This window comes from Scardinius erythrophthalmus (assembly GCF_964197995.2).
Source record: "Scardinius erythrophthalmus genome assembly, chromosome: 22".
NCBI classification, from domain to species: domain Eukaryota; kingdom Metazoa; phylum Chordata; class Actinopteri; order Cypriniformes; family Leuciscidae; genus Scardinius; species Scardinius erythrophthalmus.
Window position 1 is genome coordinate 33,530,444 of NC_138242.1, and position 27,500 is coordinate 33,557,943.

Below are 27,500 nucleotides of genomic sequence, written 5' to 3' on the forward strand. Positions count from 1 at the left end.
ACGTGCGGGAGAGTAAACTATCAGGACGTTTTAATTCTGAAGTGAACGACTCCTCTAAAATACAGAGCATCAACATGATCCCAGTTCTGAACAGGAGCTCAGGTGTGTGTGTGTGTGTGTGTGTGTGTGTGTGTGTGTGTGTGTGTGTGTGTGTGTGTGTACACGTGTACAACTATCTTTGTGAAGACCAGTTTGAGTGTTAGACCACTGGAGTGAGGACACAGAGAGTAAAGTGAGGACATGTTGGCCGGTCCTCAGTCTCTGAGAGCCTTTAAAGTGTTTGAGGGTCAAGACTTGGTTTTAGGGATAAGGTTATAATGAGGTTAAGGGTCAGTTTAGGGTCAGATGTCGGGTTAGGCACTTAGTTGTGATGGGTAAGGTTAGGGTAAGCGGATAGAGATTGCATTGTGTCAATGAATGTCCTCATTAAAGATAGATGTACAAGAGTGTGTGTGTGTGTGTGTTCACCTGTGTGTTTTCTGACAGGAGCTCAGAGGGGTTCTGGGAACTGAAGGGATTGGATTGGGCCGCACGAGGCTCCAGGAAAGCGTCCTCTAGTCCCGAATCCAGTGCTGTGGCTCTCAGAGCCGCCGTCAAGACGTCCACTTGTGCTGAAACACACACACACACACACACACACACACACACACATACATCAGCACAGAGCATGGGTTTTCCTGCTTGAATGCTGATTATTCTCCTCATATTCTCCATTGTTGCGGCTCCTCTCTTCCCAGTCTGTCAGTAACACTCTGTTTACTTCCTGTCTCTATGAAGCCCCTCCTTCTGAAAAGCACACTGTGCTCTGATTGGTCGGCTGGAGCAGTGTGTTGTGACTGGTCGAGCGCTTCGAGTGTGTTTGGGAAATGTCCCGCCCCTTACCATAAGCACCAGTTTAACACACTACTGACTAACTAACTCAACCAGGCCCCGCCCCTTTATTCTGCGCATTAATTATTATAATGAGGAATATTGTGACGTGTTCGTTCCCGGGAGAAACTCGAGATACAGTGGAGGCGTTTCAGGAGTTCAGGAACACTGACTCTGATATAGAGAAGAGCTGGAGCTTCTTCATGATCACACAGCAACACTGAGGAGAAATAAAGATCTTCCTCTTCTGAACAGTTATTGTGCGTCACTCCTTCTGTTTTTCGGCTCAGTGTTTCAGCAACTTCCTGCACTCGCTTCCTTCCACCGACACAAAGGTCTCGGTTCAGCCGCTTTAAGCCTTGTGTTCCTTAAGACCACAACAAACTGGGAAACACAAGCTTGCGATTCAGCCAGATGCCTTGTCCAAATACACACTCTTAATGCACACTAAACACACACTGCGCTAAACGTATCCCATCATGCATTATGTTTCAGGAACTCATGTAAAACTAATTAGATGCATATAATTTGGTAGTAAAAACAAAAACACATTTTCTTGGTGCAGTGTCTTCTGTTAGTTACATAGCGACTACTGAACAGACATGTAGACTTTAAAAGTAATGAAAATATAATAAATAAAAGCTCTGTAAACACTTAAGACTATAAGTGTGTCCCATTGAGTAATCAAAAGTTCTACACACACTAGCAGGGCCAAATAGAGGAAGTACTAGTGGTGCAACAGATCATTCATCAAGTTCTTCGATACTACATCAAAAACTACTAGCCGAACTGATAAAGTTCACACATTATTAAAAACAAGTGAACAGTCAGTGATAAAATAAGAACAAATACACAAATTACAAGCAGAGATTAATCCTAAATAAACTAAAGTCTAACAGTAGTGTTCAGGTACAGACATTAATAATGAAGCCTAAATGTAAAATAACACTGTTCACTGTAGAAATTAAATATAGTTTCATCAGTTAAAACTGTATTCTGTTGTTTTATTAACATTAATGACTCAGACGACAGCAGGAATATTAGGTGACTGCTGTCACTTTAAGACGAATAAACCGACACACATCCGGTTTCTTTCTCCACTGTTCACTGATATAACCGAGAGAACACTCACAGAGATGGTGTTTAGACATCACTGTGTGTGTGTGTGTCCGTTCAAGCGCAAGGAAACACAAAAGAGGAATCAATTCAGTGTGAGCGCTGTCTGAAACACACACCTCTCTCTCTTGATTTTTGAAGTTTCTGAAGTAGATTTTTCACCAGTAGGTGGCAGCGAGTCACTGTTAATGAGTGAGTCATTGAATCATTCATTCAACTGATTAATTCAGAAACAAATCATTTGACTGTCTTAATGAGTCAGTTATTGAATCATTCATTCAACTGATTCGTTCATTCAGTGATGAAACACCGCAGTGTGTCGCTCAGAGACGCAAAACAGTCCTATCTTTATTTGAGCTATTTCATTGGTGAAATAGAGCAAAAACAGGTGATATTGTGTCTAAAATATTTTAACTTTTTCTAAAATTTTAACGTCTTATTTATTGAACTGTTGTATAAAATCAATATTGGCCTTTACTGTAATTTTTACTGTGTTTTTAATGTTAATGATTAAAATATACACAAATAAAATAGGAATGACCCAAAATTTATTGAGGTAACAAACGAAATTCTCAGTTTAAGAAGTGTTAAATGTGGTTTGGTTTGTTTACATTAGTGAATGTATTAGGCTAACTAACATGAACCACGAGCAATACATTTGTTACTGTATTTATTAATCTTAGTTAATCTTAAGTTAAAATAATTTTTAATGTTACTTCACACAGTACATTAAGCTAACTAATGTTAACAAATACAACTTTTCATTTAAATAATGTAGGCTACTAAATGGTGAAATTAACATTAATAAAGATTAATAAATGCTGTAGAAGTGCAGTTTATTAATAGTTAGTTTAATAAATGGAACCTTATTGTAAAGTGTTACCGATTTTGTTATACACCGAACCGATTCAGTGTTGGACAGATCAGTTGTTTTAACCATTCATTAAAGTGAATCGGTTCAAAGGAGTCATTAGTTCGCGAATCGGACGTGTCATTAGCAGACTGTACGCGTTGTGTGATTATCCCGGCAGTTTTAGGACATCACACAAGATTTGTCAACACAGAAAACATTTCATCATTGGATAGGTTTTGTTTAGTTTATTGAAAGTGTTTTTTATGTCAGCTGAATGGGCGGAACGCTTTTCAGAGAAGAAGGAAAGGTAAAAAAGTTTTTTTTTTTGCACAATTCACACCCAGCGGTAGCCTAATTCAGGAAAATAATATCCGAATGCTCCACGTGAAACTTCGTTCTTCCGATCTTTTACCATTGAGTCAATTCTCAATTGATTTAGATTAATAAGCGCGAGGGAGAGAGAGAGAGCGAGACAGTTTGAAGACGCGCGCGCACGCGCGACCGGCCCTCTCTCTCTGCTCATTCTCTCAGTAATATGCGATTTTCCTCAGACATACGTTTTTCTCCCACACAAAAACAGAATTTTATTCCAAATATGTAAAATTCCGCGTTGACACTAGATTCCGCGTTAATTTGCCAATTCCGCGATTCCGTGATCGCGGAAATTATAGGGCCCTACTTTTGTAATCATGCTGATATTTGGAGACAAAAACGGCACTCTTGGGGTGATATTGATTAACTATATTAAATTATATAATGTAAGACATACAGAGGTATTTTTCTCTCTCTCTCTGCCTCTTCTTCTGCGTTTAAAATAGTTTGAATGTGCAAATTGGGAAGACAAAAACACGTCCAAATCATAAACTTTCAGTCTACGATAGTTAAATTTAGCAGTTAATCCACGAATCACACGCATGCCGAACCGTGGGACAGCCGATCCGTACGGATCACCCCTAGGAAATACGTCATGCAAGTAGAGAAGTGGTCAAGAGTAGGGATGTCCCGATCCGATCCACGGCATCGGTATCGTGCCGATACTGGCCCAAAATGCTAGATCGGATATCAGAGGGGAGAAAAAAAATTATCCGATACCTATGATCGATACCCATTAGGGGTGTAACGGTACGTATTCGTACTGAACGTACGTTCGGTGCATGGATTTACACAGAGAATACACGGTATAAAAATAAATAAATCTCGCGTGCACATTAATTAATGTAATACGAAACTAACGTTACTGTTAGATACGCGCATATGCGGGTTCTTTAGGGACACCTAATCTGTAGCCCGCCTTAGCTCTGAACGCGCGTCTATATCGCTTCAAACGCTCACTTTATCATTATACGCGCGCGGCGCGTCCTATTCGCTTTGGACGCGCGAATGGATTCAAACTGTTCAAGCATCGAACTAGACGCGATAGACGCAAATTTGACGCTCTATTCGCGTTTTGGTGTGAACGCAGAAAAATGAACAGGCTGCGATGTCAAGATTGCAATGCTGGAATGTGTGTGTGTCAGAGAGAGAGAGGCACGGGCGCGATCGAACAGTGGAAACATAAAAACATACTCCGTCATTTTCATACAGGACATCATTAAAACTGCAAAAAGTGTTTAGCCTACTCATATTTGTGTAAAACACAACATTGTGCTTTTGTCAAACTGTCAACTCTTGTCAAACTGTAACTGTCACCCAACCAAAATCTCTCACACACACACACACACACACACACACACACACACACACACACACACACACACACACACACACACAGTTTAAAAGCAAAAATTCTCTCATCTTTTGGACATTCATCATTGCATTGGTTTTCATTTCTTGTCCTAAATTAGAGCACTAATCTGTTTATTTTTAAGTTACACATTCTACATTGAATGAAAAAGAAAATCAAATGTGTTTTTAAAAGTAGTATTATTTTATACAGAAATAAATTATTTATAATTCAGATGAGAATAAAGTTAAAGTTAATTAAAATTTTAAGGAAACAAATTTTGATCTGAAATATAGCAAATTAATTTAAATTCATTCAGGTTGCCAAACATATCTCGAGGTCTTTTGAATAAAGGCTGGCAGTCTTTCATTATCAACTGTTGTTGTGGACTATATACTGGAGAAGTATTTATTCTCCATTTGAGTGAGATGTTTTTATGTGGCTAATTGAGCAAAGTGCTTCCATTATATTTTATTAGTATTAGTATTAGTTCAAGAATAAAATAAAAATATCGGATTGATATCGGTATCGGCAAATAGCCAAAGCTGCGGCATCGGTATCGGTATCGGAAGTGAAAAAGTGGTATCGGGACATCCCTAGTCAAGAGCAGAGACCGCAGGTGTGGGTGTTTGGAGGAGGAGAAGCTTGCGCTCACCTTTGACATCCGGGTCATCGATGTGCGGCTCCAGGTTTTCGATGAGCTCTTCCAGCTGTTTTCTTCCCAGCGCCGGAGCGGATGGCCGATTCTTCTCCTCCCCTTTCTCCTCCCCTTTCTCCTCCCCCTTCTCCTCCCCCTTCTCCTCCCCCTTCTCCTCCCCCTTCTCCTCCCCCTTCTCCTCCCCCTTCTCCTCCCCTTTCTCCTCCCCTTTCTCCTCCCCTTTCTCCTCCCCTTTCTCCTCCCCCTTCTCCAGCAGGTCCAGGCTGATCTCTGGGATCGGTGTCCTCCAGTATTGGAAGGAGTTGAAGATCTCCTGCTCCTCTTGTGGATTGGGATTGGGATTATCCGGCGCTGATATGGGAGATTCCCGGTCCTCGGTCTCTTCATGAAGCCACTTCACGGACTCGACCTCCACCTCACATCCCGAGGGATTGTGGGAAACTGCAGGCGTCTCTGTGTTTGTGCTGAACGAGACACAAATGAGATGTGAGTGAGCGAAGGTTTGTTAGTGCTGATCAAAAATTTATATCACAGTATTTTTCAAAATTATACCAGTTTCACGGCATATGACAGTATTTTTTTACTTTTTCCAAGCATGACTGTGTGTTAACCTCATTTTCTACAGGTTGAGAGAGGAAACACTGCAGTAGACTGACTCAGAATGCCCCATTTTACTGTCATGAGTGAATACTGTAGCATTAATACAGGTTTGCAGTGTTTATAAAGAGGTCCAGCAGGAGGCGCTGTAGGAGCGGCAGAAGTCTCGTTCATAAACGCAGTGTTATCAGGAAACAAAGAAAGATTCAATTGAAATAACATCGAAACTTTCTAAACAAAAACACCGCTCCGCGTTTAGACTGTGAAACGTGCAGTGCTCATGTTTATTCAACGACGTCAAAGCCTTCTGCTAAATCTATTTGTGTTTCTCAGCCCTTCATTGTGTTTAAATCTTTTTATTTGGTATTTTAACAAACGCTCATTTGTAATTACACTTTTTTTAAATGCAAACACATACTAACAAATACGCGTGAAAAGAAAAAAGACATCGGGTGAGTAATAATTGAACAGAATTTTTTTTAAATAAATGTAAATAAATAAATAAATAAAAAATAAAAAAAAGACAGAAAACACATCCAACCCGAAACTCCACCTGAAAGTGCTAAAGCAGGTACTGAGGCTCTTCATCCGTCGCTCGTCTCACCTGTGTGTTTGCGTTTCGCTCCAGTTCCCCTCGTCTCTGAAGTACTGGCCCGCGTTACCGCTGGGACTCGCGAACGTGGAGATGAACTGACCTAGCGACTGAAACGCGGCCTGACGCACCTGGAGACCGAAGCACACGCTCATTAAAGGAGTCGCTCACTTCAGAAAGTAATTTTCCTGATGATTTACTCTCCCGCACGTCATCCAAGATGATCATGTGTTTCTCTCTTCAGTGGAAAAGAAATGAAGGTTTTTGAGGAAAACACTCCAGGATGTTCCTCCATATAGTGTCTTCAATGGGGTCCAAATGTGAGTTTCAGAGCAGCTTTAAAGTCTCGACACGATCCAGCCGAGGAATAAGAGTCTTATCTAGACAAACCAGCGGACATTTTATAACAAAAATAAACATTTATATACTTTTAAACGCAAATGCCCGTCTTGCAGGTCCAGGACTTCATGCATTACGTAATCGCGTTGAAAGGTTGCGCGTGTTCCGGTTCAGAAATGTAGTGAAGGGCGGATTTTTTCCTCAAACTTCAAAATTGGCCGACATCGTTTTGCCTTTTATTTATATATTTCTTTTGGTAAAGGGCGTTTGACTTACGGTCTCGCACACTGAGTCGGAAATGTTCGTATGCGTTTTTCAGTATTCGTCATTCGGTGGCTCTGAACTGACACAACACGGATGCGAAAAACGCAGAAAATCGAACCTGATCTGAATTTTTTTATCACGGACGAAAGTTTCGGTGGAAGTGTGTAAACGTGATTGACATAACGTGAGGTTGTATTTATTTTTTAACGTGCGAAATAAGAATTTCTAACTCCTTTCGTCTTCGCACGTTGGCTTTGTAAACACTGGGTCGGTTCTTACGCCTAGGTCCCGCTTGACCTTTCAACCTGATGACGTAATGTGTGGCGCATCACAGCCAGAGCAAGATGAGCATTTGTGTTAAAAAGTATATAAATGTTTATTTTTGTTATAAAATGTCCGCTGGTTTGTCTAGATGAGACTCTTATTCCTCGTCTGGATCGTGTCGAGACTTTGAAGCTGCACTGAAACTCACATCTGGACCTTCGACCCGTTGGACCCCATTGAAGTCACTATATGGAGAAACATCCTGGAGTGTTTTCCTTAAAAACCTTCATTTCTTTTCCACTGAAGAAAGAAAGACATGAATATCTTGGATGACGAGCGGGAGAGTAAATGTTAACTCTGAAGTGAACGACTCCTTTAACACAGAAGTGAACTGGTGAAGGAGAGGAAGTGTGTGTCGTACCCAGCGCGAGGGGTCGCTGATCAGACTGATGAACAGAGAGGAGAGTTTGGTCCGCCGCACTTCTGGAGACGTGGCCGAGGACACGGTCATGAAACACTCGGCGCAGGCCTTCCTCACGCCCCACACGTTATCCGAGCAGAGCTGGAAGAACCGGGGAAGCTGGACCGGATAGGGAGAGAGGAGCGACAGGAAGACGCATCACACGACAGGAAACCAGCAACACAAAACACAGAGCTGATAACATCACAACTTTTATAAAGGCTTTCCTGCAGCTCAAACAGTAGAGGTTGCAACTCTAAGGTCACGGGTTCGATTCCCAGGGAAAGCAAGAACTGATGAGAACTGGTAAGAATGTAAATGTGTACACTGAAATGCAATGTTAAGTCGCTTTGGATAAAAGCATCAGCCAAAATGCATAAAATCTGAGTGTTTTTTAAACCCTGCTTAATAAAATCTGTTCAAAACTGGCCTGAAGACGCATCTTTTTCAGCAACACTTGTTAATCCATTAATACTAACACCTTCTCTTCTAAAACTAACTTTAGCTGGACAATTAACTTTATTCTAGAGCTGCGGTAAAGCCGAAACAATCTCTGTTACTGTAATCTCCGGTTATCACTAGCCGCGTTTCCGTTGCCCTTCAAATTGCGCGAATTGAAAATACGCCCAATTGAAACACGTCAATTTCGCAAAAACTCCCATTTATCTCAAAGTTTTTACGCTCGCATGAGGAGGTTTTTCAGGCAATTCGAAAAAGGAATATTTCACAAAACTGCAATAGAAACAGTTTTTCCGCATTTACAGTCACCTGACGTAGACGACGCGGTGTGTTTGGACAGAATATGAGACAGAGCTCTTTATTAAATTCATAAAAGACAAAAGAATTACAGAAATACTGGATTCTAAACCTCAAAGAAATGCCACAATCAAGACCTCGCCGCAGATCCGAGTGAGAAACTCCTCATATGAGCCGCTCACAGTATAAGGGTCTTTCCTTACCATTAATGCTTGGAAAACACACATACGTTTCCTTCCATTAATAATAATAATAATGTCTAGTGCGGTACGTGGCTGTGATATATCTACCAACGTCCGTTGCCGTGATTTTTGGAATGACTTATCGCGAGAGGAAAAAATGACGTTTTAGTCGCATAACATCGGTTAATTGGAACGCCGTCATTTCACAATATTTTTTTCGCAATGTTTTTTATCAATGTTTAGAAGAAAAAAAGAAAAGAAAAATAAATAAAATTAAAATGTAAAAAAAAAAAAAAAACGCAAAAGTTTTGCGCAAATCTTTAATGGAAACGCGCCTACTGTAAAGCTGCTTTGAAACAATCTATACTGTTAAAGCGCTATATAAATGAAGGTGACTTGACTTGTATATATATTTATTATAATAAAAAAAAACTTCATAATATAAATAAGAATAAAAGTGTAAATTTTGGAGTATGGAAGTGTTACTGAAGTGGAGATTTCAGGCTCATGTAGAGCGAACGGCCTGTAAAGATATACACTAACTGACGCACACAGATCAAGTGCTCTACAAGAGACAGTTAAATGTGTATTTCGGATGTTTTCTGTCCACTAATCTGAAAAAAACACTTTATGAAAAGCCAAAAAGCCCAAATCTCAAAATTGACAGATGCATGAACACAGTTTTTGCCTGTAGTGTCTCGCCTTAATTGACCGTTCGCAAAGCCCCGCCCCCTTTAGTTACTGTTGCTATGTCCGACAAGCCACGCCTCTCTCACACACACCCTGTCCTCACGCAGAGAAACACACATCGCGGAGCAGAGAGGACACGGACAACACACTGAGACAGGACAGACCAGCTTACGCTGATATGAAACAAAGTCTCACCTTTCAAATTTGGTCATTTTTTAAAGAAATTTAAACAATAAATACGGTTTTGTGTCTCTTTAATGTGTCGTCGCTCAGTTAAAGCGCTCGTGAACAGATCATCTCTTCCTCCTAGTTCATTTAAAGCATCAAATAAACATGAGTGAACATCAGAAGGAATGTTGTTTTAACCGCGGAAAGACGTCAGGACACTCCGTTTAAAGTTCAAATCCTGCAACATTAATCTACTAACTCTCCTGACTGCTGTGTCCGACAAAAAGGTCGGATTCGGCGGATGGCGGATTATGATTGGTCAGATCGCCTGTCAATCAAACTCCCTGCGAAGGGTCAACTGTGCAATATAAATAAAGTTGCTATTGCTGTGTGTATCATACCAGCAGTTCCTCTGTTGCCTCTCCTCCAACAACACTGCAGATGTCCCCGAAGTTTGCCGCACACACCTGTCAAACACACACACACACACACCTCTGATCAGCCCTCGTCCTCTCGACTCCCAGACACGGGCCGGTCAGACTCACACACACCTTGCGCACGTGGAACATCCTGCAGTCGCAGCACATCTCGCAGAAGCGCGGCAGGAAGAGCCGCTCCGTGATGTCCTTGCCCACCATCGGCGCCATCTTACAGATGATCTGAGGAAACACCGGAGACGGCGTTCAGTGGGAAACACCGGAGACGGCGTTCAGTGGGAAACACCGGAGACAGCGTTCAGTGGGAAACACCGGAGACGGCATTCACGGGACAGAATTCCAGGATTTCAGCACAAGCGTCAACGTTATGAACTTTGTGCGGACCATTAACTGTCATATAAAGAACTGCAAATAAACGATTTCATTCTGTTTTTCTAGACACTTGGTGCATTCATTATCAGCTATTTTTTTACTTGTAATATAATAGGCCCATATGACTTACTTTAATTAGTGAAAATTAATATTAATATAAGATAATAAAAAATAACCATATTATTTACTTATTGCCATGAAAATGACTACTTATATACAGGGTTCCCACTCTAAACCAAATGTCAAATTCCCTGACTTTTCCCTGACTTTAACTGACTAAAAAGATGAATTTCCATGACCTATAATGAACGGCAAAACAGGCTGCTGTTTTGCGGAGCACCGAGCTGTTCTGTTTTGTAGAAAGCCTTTCTTTAAAGTGAATTTCGTTTTCTATAAATTGTATCTTAATTTTAATATATTTTTCATCAACCAATTGCCTGTATTTAATAAATGAGAAGCAAATATATAGCAGACAATCAAATCAAAGTCCGTATTATTATTTTTGCAAAGGTCCCCTCAGGGGCTCCGTAGAAAGATGTGTGAAACAGCGCGATAAAAAAATCGTTATAGAAAAATTACATTTTGATAAATGGAAACTAAAATTTAAAGCAACAAATTAAATTCCCTGATATTCCATGACTTGGACAAAAAATATATAAAATTCCCTGACTTTCAATGTCTGGAAAAGACCTTTTAAAATTCCATGACATTCCAGAAATTCCATGACCCGTGGGAACCCTGTATATAATATAATAATACTAAAAATTATAATACAATAGGCCCATATTATTTACTTTAATGCTGTGTAAATTATTTATGTAAATATAATACAATATCATAATAAAAATGATAGAGACATATTACTTTAATGCTGTGAAAAAATATTTATATAATTCTAATATATCCAAAAAACATCATAGGCCCATATGACTTACTTTAATGCTGTGAAAATTAATATTTATATAATTATAATATATAATAAAAATATTATAAAATAGGCCCATATTATTTACATTAACACTGTGAAAATAGTATTTATATAATAATTAAAAAAATAAGTCCATATTTATTTTATTGCTTTGAACATTTATATTTATGTAAATATAATTAAAAATGATAAAAGGCACATATGACTTTAATACTGTGAAAATTTGTATTTATATAATATAATAATTATAAAAATAGGCCCATATTTATTTTATTGCTGTGAAAATTAATATTTATATAATATCATAATACAATATAATAATAATAATAATAATAATAATAATAATAATAATAATAAATAAGCCCATTTTATTTTGTTTAATGCTGTGAAAATGTATATTTATATGATTCATTATAAAATAAACTAACAAAGAATATATTAAAGGTCCCGTTCTATGCCCCTTTTCACAAGATGTAAAATAAGTCTCTGATGTCCCCAGAGTGTGTATGTGAAGTTTGAGCTCAAAATACCCAACAGATCATTTTTTACAGCATGTTTAAATTGACATTTTTTGGGGCTCAGAAAAACGAGCCGTTTCAGTGTGTCCCCTTTAAATGCAAATGAGGTGCAGCTGGACGACACAGGGGGCGGAGCTTCATGAGCTCGCGCTCAGTCTGTCAGGAAAAATTCATCTCACGGAATGATGATAATATCAGAAACTCTCAGTAACGGCGTTCATTTCGAGTCGGACAATAATGCCTACAGAGTCAGAGTGCTGTATAGAGATGAAACAGGTATGGTTTAGTGGTTTAATTACGGTTATTATAACGTATTTGTCATCTGCTTGTAGGCTGTGTATCCATTATTTATTAATAGCGTACAAGTCTGCTGTCTGAATGATGATCAAACATATACTGATGAGTTTAATAAAGTTTATTGTACATCACACAAAAGATGAAGCGTCAGTTTTACTTCAGAAAATCACCGTAAGAGCTGAGTAAACACAGTAGGCTAAGTTATAAGAAGTGCGCAAGTAGCCAGTAGAGTTGAGGGAGCATTCCTGTGGGCGGAGGTTAGTCAAGAAACGGTTCTGGTGACATCACTAATGCAGGATGTAGAGGGGTGTAGTCCAATCGAGCCGTTTTTTGTAGTCAACTTCTGTTAAATAAAATATCTCGCTTGGCATTGAACTTTGAGCTTTATAATTTTACAGATATTATGTATGCTCTAACAGCAACATTACACACTAACTAAAGTTTGAAACATGGAATCGCATGCAACGGGACCTTTAAAATATGTCCACGTTTAACTTTATTGCTGTGAATATTAACGTGATGCATTATATTATATTATAACACAGACTGATTAAACCCACAAACCTTCATTTCGTATGAAGGAAGTCATTTATTATCATGGTTTCATTAGGTTTATTATGATATTAAGTTATAGTTACATAAAGTTTTCACACAGATTCTCACCGCCATGGCTTCGGTTTTGACGTCGTCGTTGCTGTCCGGAGCGGTGAGGTCCACCAGAACGGGACACACCAGACTCTCCACGTCTCCTCGCTCGATGAGCTCCTGCTCCAGCAGAACCAGCAGCGCCGCCTGACTCGTCTTACGGACCTGAGCCAGGAAACACGTCACATGACCAGGAAACACGTGAAAACACGTCACATGACCTGAGAACACGTCACATGACCTGAGAACACGTCACATGACCAGGAAACACGTGAAAACTCATCATATGACCAGTGCTGCGTTCCAGTCCACTTTTAGACACGCACTTGCGAACTTCCCTAAGCACTTCCCCTCGGGGGAATCCCCGCCACCATTTTGAAGTGCGTTCCACTTCCTGAAGTGGACGAGGGAAGTTTATATGGACAGACCCTCGTTCCCTCGATCTTGACCGAGGGAGCGAGTCTACTTCAAATGTACACTTCAGGCACCTATATGTCCCACAATGCAGTACGACTGTGACGTCACCACATATCTCGTCTAACCACCACCACAACAGACAACTCTATGATATATTAATTATATTTTTTTATTTTATTTAAAACCCAAACACACATAAACATTTGGATGCTGCATTAAACAAATTCTTAAAGGATAAAAAAAATGTAAATAATAAATCAACTCCACAGCTGATTCCAAGTGATCAAGGGCTTAGGACGTTCCAGTTCAGACCATTGCAGTTTCCGCCAGTAGTGGGCACTTGTGCAACGTGAGCAATGACGTACATCCGAGTGAACGAGACGGAGGGAAGTTAGCGAGTGAAGGGCATAACAATTTTGGACTGGAACGCAGCACAGGAATCACGTCACATGACCAGGAAACACCACACATGACCAGGAAACACCACACATGACCAGGAATCACGTCACATGACCAGGAAACATGTCACATGACCAGGAAACACCACACATGACCAGGAATCACGTCACATGACCAGGAAACACCACACATGACCAGGAAACATGTCACATGACCAGAAAAACAAGTCACATGACCAGGAAACACGTGAAAACGCGTCACATGACCAAGAAACACGTTAAAATGCGTCACATGACCAGGAAACACGTCACATGACCAGGAAAACAAGTCACATGACCAGGAAACACTTTAAAACGCGTCATATGACCAGGAATCACGTCACATGACCAGGAAACATGTCACATGACCAGAAAAACAAGTCACATGACCAAGAAACATGTTAAAACGCGTCACATGACCAGGGCTGCGTTCAGCCCCGACAAAACGTTGCACAAAGTTTTTTAAACAGAAACTGATGCGTTGAACACACTGTTCTGATGACGCAAAAGTTACAACTACGGCAGCTGAGAAGGCCATTCTTTGTGTTCTTAGTGAAGAGTTTTCTGAGCCTGATGAAGTCGGTATAAATATGTGTTTAATACTACAGAATATGCCCGATGTCACAGTCACTGCACTTGCCGCCCAGAACACAAGAGAACATCCCAGTCGAGTGAAGGGATTGCTGGAACTGAAGCACATCTGACCTAACTCAGACTAAAACACTTCTATTTAGCCTCACATACTGACTTTATTTGTAGTTCATACTGTTTTAATACCTGTATTTTCTTTCTCATTTTTAGGGAAAGCACTTAATTACCATTGTTTATTTCTATACCAAATGTCATACACTTGCAATGAAGCTAAAAACATAAACAACTACATCATTATATTGATATCCTATATTTTTACAATAAAAATTACGACAAACATGTCTTCTAATATCCTCAGTTGTTGCGTATACCGAGCTGCATCAACACATTTGTACATTACTTTCCTTGAACCCATTGTGCGAGTTCACTTTAATACCGCGTGCTTTATATACATGTTGCTGCTGATTGGACTGCAGTTCTGACACACCCACCAAACAAGAGAAAACGCGTCTCAAACCCCGTTGCACACCGGTGCACGCCGCTTCCAGGAGACATGACGTTCAACCCGGAAACCCGTAGCAAAACGTTGTGCACCGTTTAGAACTAGAACGTGCCCCTGCAAACACGTCACATGACCAGGAAACACGTCACATGACCAGGAAACATGTCCCATTGCCAGAAAAATACACGTCACATGACACCTCACATGACCAGAAAACAAGTCACATGACAGGAAACACACACGTCACATGACCTCTGCCCTGAAGAGCTGGAGCAGCAGAGACTCGCACTCACCAGGTTGTTCTGGTCGGCCAGGTATCGGACCACGATGGGCAAGAGGAACTTGGAGAAGGCGAAGGGAATGGAGGGCCGGTTCTCCTGACAGAAGATGGCGATGTGTGGGATCTGCTCCATGAGCTCTGCTCGAACCGTCGGCTCTGAGGAACAAACATATATATATATATATATATATATATATATAACATATGATAAGGTTAGGCGACCTCACACGACCAAGAGTGTGGAATACCATCATGAGTGAAAATGTGACACTGGTTTCATACGACCAAGTAATTAATATTAAATCACTAACATTTTAGACGCAATATTGACTGTTTCTATTCTATTTCAGCAGCGAAAATAGTTTAAAACGAAGATCACATCAGAACTATAATATGCTAAAGCTGACTATTGCCTCAGAATAAATTATATTTACAACAACAACAAAACACACACGTGGAACCACAGGCCTCTCACAGCACAGATCTGAACACACATGAGCATTAATGAAAGTCATTCTGGACCCGACTCTCTGTGAGGGAGTGAACTGCGTACCGGAGTCGTCTGCGAGTCTGTCGATCCTCTCCAGCACGGACACACACTCGCGCTCATCCTCGCTGACGGCGCGGAGTGTGTCCAGGAGACTGCGGGCCACCATCTGCCTGAAACACACACACACACAGATATAATCACTCATCATTTGACCGTTCAATGGCCTGATGATCCCAGAAACCCCAGAAAATAGACGTGTAACTGAAGGTGTGTGTACCTGTTGAAGACGTGTAACTGAAGGTGTGTGTACCTGTTGAAGACGTGTAACTGAAGGTGTGTGTACCTGTTGAAGACGTGTAACTGAAGGTGTGTGTACCTGTTGAAGACGTGTAACTGAAGGTGTGTGTACCTGTTGAAGACGTGTAACTGAAGGTGTGTGTACCTGTTGAAGACGTGTAACTGAAGGTGTGTGTACCTGTTGAAGACGTTCTCGCTGCTGATGTACTTGTCGAGTCGGCCCATCGGAGTCAGCATCTCATCCTGAGACACGAAGTCCAGCACTGAAGGCACAATAATGGCGTCAGACTCTGAGCTGTATCCATCCACACCAACTAGACACAGAGACAGCATGAGCAAAACACACACACACACACACACACACACACACACACACACACACACACAATCATCCCACAGCGATTCCAGCTTCATCAACCTCAGCGATGAGCGCAAGATCCTAAACTTCGCAATAAACTTCTCAGTGAAATTCAGCGTTTTTCATAATTCTATTTGTTTCAGACAATCATGATGTTAATAACACCTCAGATTAGAGCTGGGCGACGTCTTGTGAAGATATACAATAATCAATATATATTACTTTATGTGATTGAATGTGGATAATATTGGATTTATTGATGTGGAAATAATGAAGATTAGGAAATCTGTGAGGTATTTGTTCAGTTTATAACGTGACGAGTCTAATTAACTGATGTATATAAATGACAGGATTAAAATAATACTTATACACAACACATACTCAGATATTTGACTTTGACTGTCTGCTATTGGCTGAAACTGAACCGGTCTCATATTTGATGAAGTTTGCATCATTGGTTCTATTATCTTCAAACCCAAGCACTGCTGTCCATCAACAAGCACCCTGTTTTTACCATGCTAATACCATGATTGTGGACGTGACGTTCTTTGAAGGTCTGTTTACGTCCAGTGTTTTCATTCTGCGTGTATATACATGCACACACCTCGAGTTACCTCAGTACAGCAGCGGGCTGTGCGGGTCACGTGACCTGCTGTTTATGAATCACGTTAAAACGTAAAGTTGACAACATGCTAACGCTATTCACTTCACACAAACACACACACACAGAGAGATGAAACTCACATCCGTCCGTGTCCTCCTGCGAGTCTTGCAGCAGAGAGAGATCTGAAATACACAACACGATCAGTGAATGTGTGTGTGAGAGTGTTTAGTCAGAAGTGTGTGTGTTCAGCTGTACACACCCGCCATCGTGCGCCGCTTCTACATTTAACCCGCTTCTGTGCTGATGGCCAACAAGCGCCGCAACACAAACTACACAAACTACACAAACTACACAAAACTACACAAAAACACACAAACACGCGCCTCTGAACTCCACTCGAGCACTGCCGCCGGGCCCGCGCATTGATCCTTTAACACGCACGCGCCGAGGGGCAGCCTCTAGAACGCGCACGCACGGATACTTTTGAACGCATGCGCAGTGACGATTACCAGAACTCACTCTATTGATGGTTATTCGTATTTATGTATTTATTTACTTATTTGTTTATTTATAGGTTACACAATTTTAAGCCATTTAATTGTTTTATATATATATTTTTATTGTATTTTTATTGAATTTCAATAAAGTACGACAGTAAGAACAAAGTACATTCAGAATCAGAACTACAGTAATATACGTAATATACAGGATAGTAACACGATTAAAATACATGAGTATAATATAAATTTATTGGGAAGCCTTAGAATGACATAATTTTGGTTAAAGAATAGTTTTATTGTATTTTTTTTTTATTGGAGTCTAAAAGTGAGACGTTTATTTGTTGCACATGGTATATTATTTTATTTTTTGAAATATGCGGCGTGGCAGAAGGCTACGCACACACACGCACGCCCGCACACACACACTTTACCAGTTCGACCAGTTTCTGTGCTTTTATGTCTAGAACGACGTGTAACCCCAAGGGTCATCAGTCACCGCGCATGCGCACTGCGACCCCAGCTGCTGAAGTGATTCAGATTAACCGAATTATTCCCGCGTCTTTGTATTTTTAATTAAATTAAAATTAAATAGACTTATGTGGAAATAGGATAACAGCTGTGAGAAAAAAAAAACGAAAAAGAAAAAAAAAACTACAACAGTTCCCCCGTGTTCATCTGAGTGACGTGTCCCGCCGTGCGCGCAGCCGGCCTGCCTCCTCCAGTGCTCGAGCCGCGCGCGACTGTTGTGTGTATGTGTGTGTGATCGTGAGTGCGCGCGCGTCGTGGCCGGGGCTCTTGAGCAGCACGCGAGTGTGTGTGTCCCGTTTAACGGCTGTCATGTCCAAACTGGAGCAGATTCTGATCCTCGACCCGTCGAGCGACCTCCGTTTCAGAGGTAAACCGGTTTAATCACGAATAACCGGCCGTTGTAACCGAGCCGGCTCGCGGAGGCCTGTTCGCGCGCGCCCGCATGCCTGCATCCCTCCCTCGGCGGCTGTTTAACGCGACTCCCGGGGATCTGCAGGCCTCTGGGGGAAAACGCGTATAAGTGATTTTAGTTTTAACATCCGCTCTCTCTATAAGACGTGTTTTGATCTGTAAAAGGCTCGTTCACTCGTTAGTGTGTTCAGTGAGCTGTCACAGTTAGCCTCAGTGCTAACAACAGATTAAAGATTCACATCTTGAATGAATCTGATCTGTCATTATTGCTTCTCGATCAGATCTAGTGTTAGAAGCAGTTTTGATCATCAGTGTGATCAATACTGCACTATCTGAAGGTGATTTAAGGCTAAACGTGTTGTTAGACTGATTTAAGGCTCACAATTCTGTGTAAAGATGTAATGCTGTATAAAGCCAGACTTATCCCTGCTCTTAGTAAAAAAGTACACAATTAAAATCACTGTGAATATGCATTTATGCCACATTAAACGCCTAACAGAAGTGCTTCACAGTGTAAATATGATAGTTGGAAATATAGTGTTTGAAGGGCCATATTTTATGATCAATACTGCATTAATAACTCATTAAATTCAAGTGTTTGATTCAGTTTAATAGACTATATGAATCCCTCTTTATGCTTTGAGTCATGATGGAGAATGTTTGATTCTGCAGGACAGTGTTTGTGCCGTAAGGATAGGAAAGGGTTTTTGCATTATTTATGAATGACTTGAACAAACCAACCCATCTGACGACATGTGAGCCTTACAGACGAAGCTTCATTACATGGGATTCACCATTAATATTCACAAATATACTCGTTATTATCGTCCCAGAGAACCTGAACACTGTAAACATTGTGGTAATTTTAACCGTATAAATGCTACAGTAATTCACTTACTATATTCATAATAGTTGTAACCTTAAAGAGCAAGTCGTCTCATTGCCTGATGTACAGGGAAAGGTCTTAAACTGACATTCCCAGAATTCCTGTGTGCCGCTGCATTTGATTGTGTGTGACACTCCTGCAGGTTTTAACGTGTGTGTGTGTGTGCAGGACCCTTCACAGATGTGGTGACCACTAACCTGAAGCTGAGGAACCCGTCCGACAGAAGAGTATGCTTCAAAGTGAAGACCACAGCGCCTCGCCGCTACTGCGTGCGGCCCAACAGCGGCCTCATCGACCCCGGGGCCACCGTCACCATCTCAGGTCAGAGGTCACACACACGCTCGCCATGCTGACACACAGTTACACATCACTATTCTCTGGGGTTTTCTTTAATTAGACCAGATTTTGCTGAGTGTGTTTAGGAACAGCTGACTCCAAACGTTTCTTACATTCTTCATATTCTGTGTGTTGGTCTGTTCACAAATCATCTTTTCCAACAAGTTTAACTTGATTTTTACCTTTTAGCGGCATTTTTACCTTTATAAAGCCATTTTCTTAACCTAATTAAATGTATGCATTCTAATTCTAATAGAATTCTAATCAGTATCGGCTAAATTGATATGTTGAGAGGAAACAGAATCTGCATCTGAAGTGGATTTAGATGCTTTTACACAGACTGAGGGATCAGAGGGACATGAATGTGTTTAATCTGCTGTTACACATGCAGAAATAATGATGTTTTAAACATAAAACTTTGAATATTGATATTAGAAGTGATTACCAAAATTATTACATGTGATATTAAAACTGCCAGTAGGTGGCAGCGAGTCACTGTTAATGAGTGAGTCATTGAATCATTCATTCAACTGATTCATTCAGAAATGAATCATTTAACTGTCTTAATGAGAGAGTCATTGATTCAACTGATTCGTTCATTCAGTGATGAACACCGCAGTGTGTCGCTCAACAGTCCTGTGTCTTTATTTGAGTTATTTTCTTTGGTGAAATAGAGCAAAAACAGGCAAAACTGTGTCTAAAATATCCGTGACGTTGGTGTTCACTGATTGGCCGAACTCATACGAAACACAAGCATCTGCCATTTTTATAAAAGGCAGTGTAAACACAGATTATAGCCTGTATATTTACTAACTCTACGAACGTGTAAAACAGAGATAGATGAAGCTCTTAATCTTTACGCTGAGGAGAAACTCCAACACAACTTTGAGGAGATCAAGAGAATCATGATCATGTATTTCTGCTCATCACACACACACACACACACATACGCTGTTAACTGTCATACATAGAAAGTAGATAGTAATTAAAAGTTCTATCTAATATCGTATTAGACAGGACTGTTAGATCGTGAACTAATGAACACAGAGAATGTGAGCTCAGTCGTTCTCAGCGCCGTCAAAATAAAAGTCCCGACAACAAGCGTGTCTTACGTCACTTCAGAGTTCCTACCGGCGGTGCGATTATAAATACATTTAATAGAGTAAATCACGCAGTGAGAGTGTGTGTGCTATAGAAGCTCAAGCGCACTAGTCTGACCTACTAGACCACAGCATCATGTGAGTGTGTGTGTGTGAGAGAGAGAGAGTGTTTGTGTGTGTGTGTGAGAGAGAGAGAGAGAGAGTGTGTGTGTGAGAGAGTGTTTGTGTGTGTGTGAGAGAGTGTTTGTGTGTGAGTGAGAGAGTGTGTGTGTGTGAGAGAGAGTGTGTGTGTGTGTGTGAGTGAGTGTGTGTGAGAGAGAGAGAGAGAGTGTGTGTGTGTGCTATAGAAGCTCAAGCGCACTAGTCTGACCTACTAGACCACAGCATCATGTGAGTGTGTGTGAGAGAGAGTTTTGTGTGTGTGTGAGTGAGTGTGTGTGAGAGAGAGAGAGAGAGTGTGTGTGTGAGAGAGTGTTTGTGTGTGAGTGAGAGAGTGTTTGTGTGTGAGTGAGAGAGTGTGTGTGTGTGAGAGAGAGTGTGTGTGTGTGTGTGAGTGAGTGTGTGTGAGAGAGAGAGAGAGTGTTTGTGTGTGTGTGTGTGTGTGTGTGTGTGTGTGTGTGTGTGTGTGTGTGTGTGTGTGTGTGTGTGTGTGTGTGTGTGTGTGTGTGTGTGTGTGTGTGTGTGTGTGTGTGTTTGTGTGTGAGTGAGAGAGTGTTTGTGTGTGAGTGAGAGTGTTTGTGTGTGAGTGAGAGAGAGAGAGTGTTTGTGTGTGAGTGAGAGTGTTTGTGTGTGAGTGAGTGTGTGTGAGAGAGAGAGTGTTTGTTTGTGTGTGTGTGTGTGTGTGTGTGTGTGTGTGTGTGTGTGTGTGTGTGTGTTTGTGTGTGAGTGAGAGAGTGTTTGTGTGTGAGTGAGAGTGTTTGTGTGTGAGTGAGTGTGTGTGAGAGAGAGAGTGTTTGTTTGTGTGTGTGTGTGTGTGTGTGTGTGTGTGTGTGTGTGTGTGTGTGTGTGTGTGTGAGAGAGAGTGTTTGTGTGTGTGTGTGTGTGTGTGTGTGTGTGTGTGTGTGTGTGTGTGTGAGAGAGAGTGTTTGTGTGTGTGTGTGTGTGTGTGTGTGTGTGTGTGTGTGTGTGAGAGTGTGTGTGTGTGAGAGAGAGAGAGTGTTTGTTTGTGTGTGTGTGTGTGTGTGTGTGTGTGTGTGTGTGTGTGTGTGTGTGTGTGTGTGTGTGTGTGTGTGTGTGAGTGAGAGTGTTTGTGTGTGAGTGAGTGTGTGTGAGAGAGAGAGTGTTTGTTTGTGTGTGTGTGTGTGTGTGTGTGTGTGTGTGTGTGTGTGTGTGTGAGAGAGAGTGTTTGTGTGTGTGTGTGTGTGTGTGTGTGTGTGTGTGTGTGTGTGTGTGAGAGTGTGTGTGTGTGAGAGAGAGAGAGAGAGTGTTTGTTTGTGTGTGTGTGTGTGTGTGTGTGTGTGTGTGTGTGTGTGTGTGTGTGTGTGTGTGTGTGTGTGTGTGTGTGTGTGTGTGAGAGAGAGTGTTTGTGTGTGTGTGTGTGTGTGTGTGTGTGTGTGTGTGTGTGTGTGTGTGTGTGTGTGTGTGTGTGTGTGTGTGTGTGAGTGAGAGAGTGTGTGTGTGTGTGTGTGTGTGTGTGTGTGTGTGTGTGTGTGTGTGAGAGTGTGTGTGTGTGAGAGAGAGTGTTTGTTTGTGTGTGTGTGTGTGTGTGTGTGTGTGTGTGTGTGTGAGAGAGTGTGTGTGTGTGTGTGTGTGTGTGTGTGTGTGTGTGTGTGTGTGTGTGAGTGAGAGAGTGTGTGTGTGTGTGTGTGTGTGTGTGTGTGTGTGTGTGTGTGTGTGAGAGTGTGTCTCTCTAGAGTGAAGTACATACTCCATAATGTCAGATCACACACTAGAGCATCCCTCAGGACATTAGCGTAGATGACGATGTGAATCTCACACACACACACACACACACTCATGATCTCCTCTTCTCTTCCAGTGATGCTGCAGCCGTTTGATTACGACCCGAACGAGAAGAGCAAACACAAGTTTATGGTGCAGACGATCTTCGCGCCGGCCGGAGCGACGGACCTGGAGGCGATGGTGACTCTCTGCTCCCGCCGTCATCACACACTCATATCCATATTCATATTCATATTCATATCCAGCACTCACACATCATCTTATCCATATCCAGCACTCACACATTACAACTAAACTAATTAATATTACTCAGTGCTTAAATATATCATTACACTGTAACAACGACACCCTAAAATAAAGCGTAAGCCACTATTTTAATGTGATGTAGTGACATGTACTTACTCAGATAAGTGCTGGGTAATATTAATGAACTACATGTTCGTACTCTAGGGTTGAGGGTTAGTTACCTGTAATTATGCATAATTTACTGTTATTACTATAGTAAGTACATGTAGTAATGTGTGACTGTCACTTTAAAATAAACTTTGATGTGAGGTTGATGATCATCCCAGAAATCCTCTAAATCCTGGAAACACAGTGTTTATCTGCTCATGTCTGACTGGGTGTGTGTGAGCCTGTGACATCACTTCCTGTGAAACGCCTGATCTCAGAGGTTGTGTTTGTCGTCCGCAGTGGAAAGATGCCAAGCCGGACGACCTGATGGACTCTAAACTGCGCTGTGTGTTCGACATGCCGTCAGACACGGAGAAGATGGTGAGTGTGTGTCGCTCTCATCATATTCATATTCACGTGTTCTGTAATGAAGCTGATATTGAGTTCAGTGTGTCTGTAGAGTTCAGTGTGTCTGTAGAGTTCAGTGTGTCTGTAGAGTTCAGTGTGTCTGTAGAGTTCAGTGTGTCTGTAGAGTTCAGTGTGTCTGTAGAGTTCAGTGTGTCTGTAGAGTTCAGTGTGTCTGTAGAGTTCACACACGCTGCTTAATTGTTGAATTTGAAAGATAATAAAGATATTGTTTGATAAGTGAGATCTCTGATTGAAGTCCTTGGGGAAAAACAGAAATAGTGCTTAAAGTCCTGGAAGTAGATTTGACCGTGTGTGTGTGTGTGTGTGTGTGTGTGTGTGTGTGCCCAGAGCGAGCTGGAGTCCACCAAAGCGGCGTCGGGAGTGAGCGCGTCGAGGGCCGAGGGCCCGTCAGGAGCCAGGAGCCTGGATGATGCGGAGATGAGGAAGGTCATGGAGGAGTGCAAGAGACTGCAGACGGAAGTGGGAAAACTGCACGAGGAGAACCGCCAGCTCAAGGTGCACACACACACACACACACACACACACACACACACACAGGCTCTGCTGCGTTGGAGAGCGTTCACACTCAGCCAATATCACTATCATGATCTAAATCAGGGAATCCCCAACGTCTGCCGAACCCCTTATTAGAGATTAGATCTAAGATATTTACTTCCTGAGAATTGTATATTTTGATTAATAAACACGTTCTCTGTTCTAGGTTAATACTGAAATTGAAATATTAATATATTTTAAAAAAATTTGTTGTTGACATTTTTCACTATTAAACCTTTTTTCGGTTGTAAAAGTCAGTCCACATTACATTCACACTGGCATTTTATGAACCTAATCAAATTTTATTAATAATAATTATGATTATTATTTAACTCTTAAAAGAGAAATGTAGGCAATTACTGCTGTAAAATGCAATTGTACTGTAACATAGATCATATTTTAAGTGTTTATTTAAAATATTAATATTTAAAATATGAATAATTATTTTTGTCGTTGACATTTTTCACTATTAAACATTTTTTTTGTCAAGGTCCACATATCTAACTCTTCAGAGAGAAATATAGGCAATTACTGCTGTAAAATAGATATTTTAAGTGTTTTATTTGAAATATTAAAATATGAATATAATTATTAAAATATATATTTTTAACATTTTTCACTATTAAACCTCTTTTTTTAGTATTTCAGTCCACATTACATTCACACTGGCATTTTATTAACCTAATCAAATTATAAATAATAATAATTATTACGATTATTATTTAACTGTAATTATAAATCGGAAGACCGTAATACAGGCAGTTACGGCTGTAAAATAGATAAAATATTTAATATAGTATTTTATTTGAAATATAAATATATTTAAAATATGAATATAATATTAAAATATATTTGGACATTTTTCTCTATTAAACCTCATTTTTTATGATTATTTTTTAACTCTTTCTAAGACAGAAATATAGGCAATTACTGCTGTAAAATAAATTAATATTTGATAATTATATAATCTTTTTTTTGCTCTTATGATATTTGTCTTAAATTCTTCAATGTAAAACATTCAAACCCTCAAGAATAAAATAAAATGATGTTTTATAAATGATAAACAGCAGAAATGCTCTGAGCGGGGACTCGTTGGCATCAGATGATGCGCTCTGTGAACACTAGATGGCGTAATCTCACACATCATCATCATTATTCCAGCATTTCCAGTATGATCCAGTGTGTGTGTGTGTGTTTACCTGTGCGTGTGTGTTTACCTGTGTGTGTGTGTGTGTCGCTCCCGATCAGGACGAAGGCCTGAGGATGAGGAAGGCTAATCAGTACGACAGCTCGGTGTCGAAGTCTTCGTCGATGCTGAGTAAAGACCCGGGCTCCCGATCTCTCCCGTCGCTGCTCGTCGTCATCGCCGCCATCTTCATCGGCTTCTTCCTCGGGAAGTTCGTCTTGTAGAGTCGGTGTGTTCTGGGCTGGCGAGACAAGCGTGCGTTCATGTCGATAACCGTCGAGACGAGCCCTACGGCAGCGGAAACAAACGTGTCTGTGTACAGGATCATTCAAACAGGCCTTGCCTTTCTCACACACACACACACACACACACACACACACACACACACACGCACACACACTCACTCTCAGAAACGATGGCTCGTTTCTCCCTCTTTTCCGCCGTCTGTGGGTCTTTCTGTGGGTCGGGGAAGAAGAAATCGTCCATGTTGTCGAAGCATCACTAGCCGTCTCGGCGGAGGCACTCGTGTGTGTTTAGAGACCTTGAAAAAATCAACCTATGAATAAATAAAAGGACGTGTTTCTCTTTTTCTCTGTGGTTTTATTAAGAGTTTAATGGAATGTTTTAAGTGTCATGTACATGTTCTTTTAGATTATGTTGAGAAAAATGGGAAATGCAGATTCATCGTTAATAAAAAGAAAAACAAACCAGTCGTCTTTGCTACTTTGTCGCTGGATTGGTCACGTGACACACGTTCCCGTTCCACTTTTATTTTCTTGAATGTTTGACGGGACAAACATGTTTTCCCGCTGACACAAAATTTTCTTTATGCAGATTATATATTCAACTTGACTGAATAGAGCGCCATGTTGCAGTCCTGTCCCGTGGTGATGATGACCGTTGCTCAAATAAAGAATCTTTAACACTCGTCTGTGTGTGTGTGAGAGGATCTGTGTGTTCATGTTGTGCACGTCACATGACGCCCGGCTTCAGCTCAAACCACCAACTGGTGAATGTTTTCCTCACGATTAATGCGTAAATTATGAGCTGGAAATGTGTCTAGATGGAGTGAATGCAGAGACTGACGATAACAATCCATTATTCTACAAACTGACTTCAAGAATCATTAATGGCGTCAGAAGCTCAGTGTTTTAAGTTAGTATCGGTACAATACTATAATAGTTTTAAATTCGTCTTTATATTTTGTCATTTTAGTACTTTTTTTAAAAAAATGTCTATATAGTTTTTGTAAATTATTTTACTTTAGTACATCAAGTTAAACTTCTGTAGACTAAAATGAGGAATGTTTTATGGTTTTAGCGAACTATAAGTATCATACTGTAATCATTTATTAATATAGTGTTTTTTATGTACATTTATAGTTCTAAATGATCTATTTTAATTTTAGTTCCAGTATTATTATTGTCAGTTCAGTCTATAAAGTTTGTATTAATTTTTATTTCAGTTTTACTGATTTCAGCAAAAGTTAAAAGGAGTGTATGTAAGAATTTATGTATTAATCGCCTTTTTATTGCCAATGTTTCTGTGGATGAACATTGTATAAGCATTTGTTTCATGAGTCACAGAAACAAAAAAAACGTGTACGGTAACGTCAACGCGTCAGAAAATGGATTGAATCAAATGATAGTCTCATATATACTTTATAATAGCGTAATTTTAACATCTCTGATGCTTTCTGATCTGCTGTTTTCTCATGTTGTGTTTATTCTGTTATTTAAGTGTATCACTGCAACGGTAGATCCAACTTTTTACTTTAAATGAACGAATTCTGAATTCTACATATAGACCCTTTAAACTAAATGGAAATGACAAATGTTGCAAGTCAACTATTTCAGGTAAGATTTTTTTTAATGGTTTAATTCACTATAATAACCCTGAACTGTAAGATTAAAACGGTAAGAGTCACAGGCTTCATTCATGCATCACGAGACGAGGTTTCATTCAGGTCCTCTGCTCTAATCCCATAATCACTGCAGTTCACAGACTTCAGTTCGGCTGGAGTATTTACAGCGGTGATTCCCGATCAAGTCTTCGGCTCTGGAGGTCCTGAGAAACTCAAGCATGGCATTACTTTAAAGGGGTGGTTGATTATGATTTGACTTTTCTAACTTTTGTTAGTGTGTAATGTTGCTGTTTGAGCATAAACAACATCTGCAAAGTTACGACGCTCAAAGTTCAGAGCAAAGGGAGATATTTGCTTTTACAGAAATCACTTTTTAAGGACTACAACAAACGGCTGGTAGAGACTACACCACATTCCTCCCACGTTAGTGACATCACCAACCCTAGAATTTACATAAACCCCGCCCCCGGAACACAATTTATAGATTATCAAGACAGAATATGCTAATCAATGACTAGAAGATAATGACACATCAGCTTCATAAACTCATCAACTAACCATTCAGAAATGTTGTCACTTCTAGAGTCTCTCCATCTTTGTCTGACTCCGGAAATTTTCAGTGTGTGTTTAAGGTAATCGGAGCTGCTAACACACAAACACGCGTCAGCTCTTGTAGCTCCGCCCCCTGTGCCGGGAGCAGCAGCTCATTTGCATTTAAAGGGACAG

General features: G+C 40.6%; 2 protein-coding genes across 2 annotated transcripts in view; one reads left to right on the forward strand and one right to left on the reverse strand.

The window, feature by feature from the left end:
• Window positions 1-17,126, reverse strand: part of ppp4r1 (protein phosphatase 4, regulatory subunit 1) — a 26,333-nt gene extending 9,207 nt beyond the window's left edge. The window contains 12 exon segments of the mRNA XM_081352736.1: window positions 469-611; window positions 5,218-5,684; window positions 6,422-6,540; window positions 7,698-7,856; window positions 9,934-9,999; window positions 10,084-10,191; window positions 12,748-12,894; window positions 14,970-15,112; window positions 15,510-15,616; window positions 15,922-16,006; window positions 16,846-16,887; window positions 16,965-17,126. Coding sequence (XP_081208862.1) covers window positions 469-611; window positions 5,218-5,684; window positions 6,422-6,540; window positions 7,698-7,856; window positions 9,934-9,999; window positions 10,084-10,191; window positions 12,748-12,894; window positions 14,970-15,112; window positions 15,510-15,616; window positions 15,922-16,006; window positions 16,846-16,887; window positions 16,965-16,971 — 1,593 coding nt within the window. The 5' untranslated portion in view covers window positions 16,972-17,126.
• Window positions 17,127-17,873: 747 nt separating this feature from the next.
• On the forward strand, window positions 17,874-25,499 carry vapa (VAMP (vesicle-associated membrane protein)-associated protein A). Its single transcript, XM_081353127.1, has 6 exons — window positions 17,874-18,100; window positions 19,199-19,351; window positions 22,445-22,548; window positions 23,062-23,142; window positions 23,518-23,685; window positions 24,973-25,499. The coding sequence occupies exons 1-6, from the start codon at window positions 18,043-18,045 to the stop codon at window positions 25,132-25,134; spliced, it is 726 nt and encodes a 241-aa protein (XP_081209253.1). The 5' UTR covers window positions 17,874-18,042; the 3' UTR covers window positions 25,135-25,499.
• Window positions 25,500-27,500: the final 2,001 nt, after the last annotated feature.

Excerpts from the sequence above, each read along its gene's own strand:
- vapa (XM_081353127.1), top strand. The coding sequence starts at position 18,043 with ATGTCCAAACTGGAGCAGATTCTGATCCTCGACCCGTCGAGCGACCTC. Across the intron at positions 19,352-22,444 it reads GGCCACCGTCACCATCTCAG|TGATGCTGCAGCCGTTTGAT; the intron begins GTCAGAGGTCAC and ends CTTCTCTTCCAG. Across the intron at positions 23,143-23,517 it reads CGTCAGACACGGAGAAGATG|AGCGAGCTGGAGTCCACCAA; the intron begins GTGAGTGTGTGT and ends GTGTGTGCCCAG.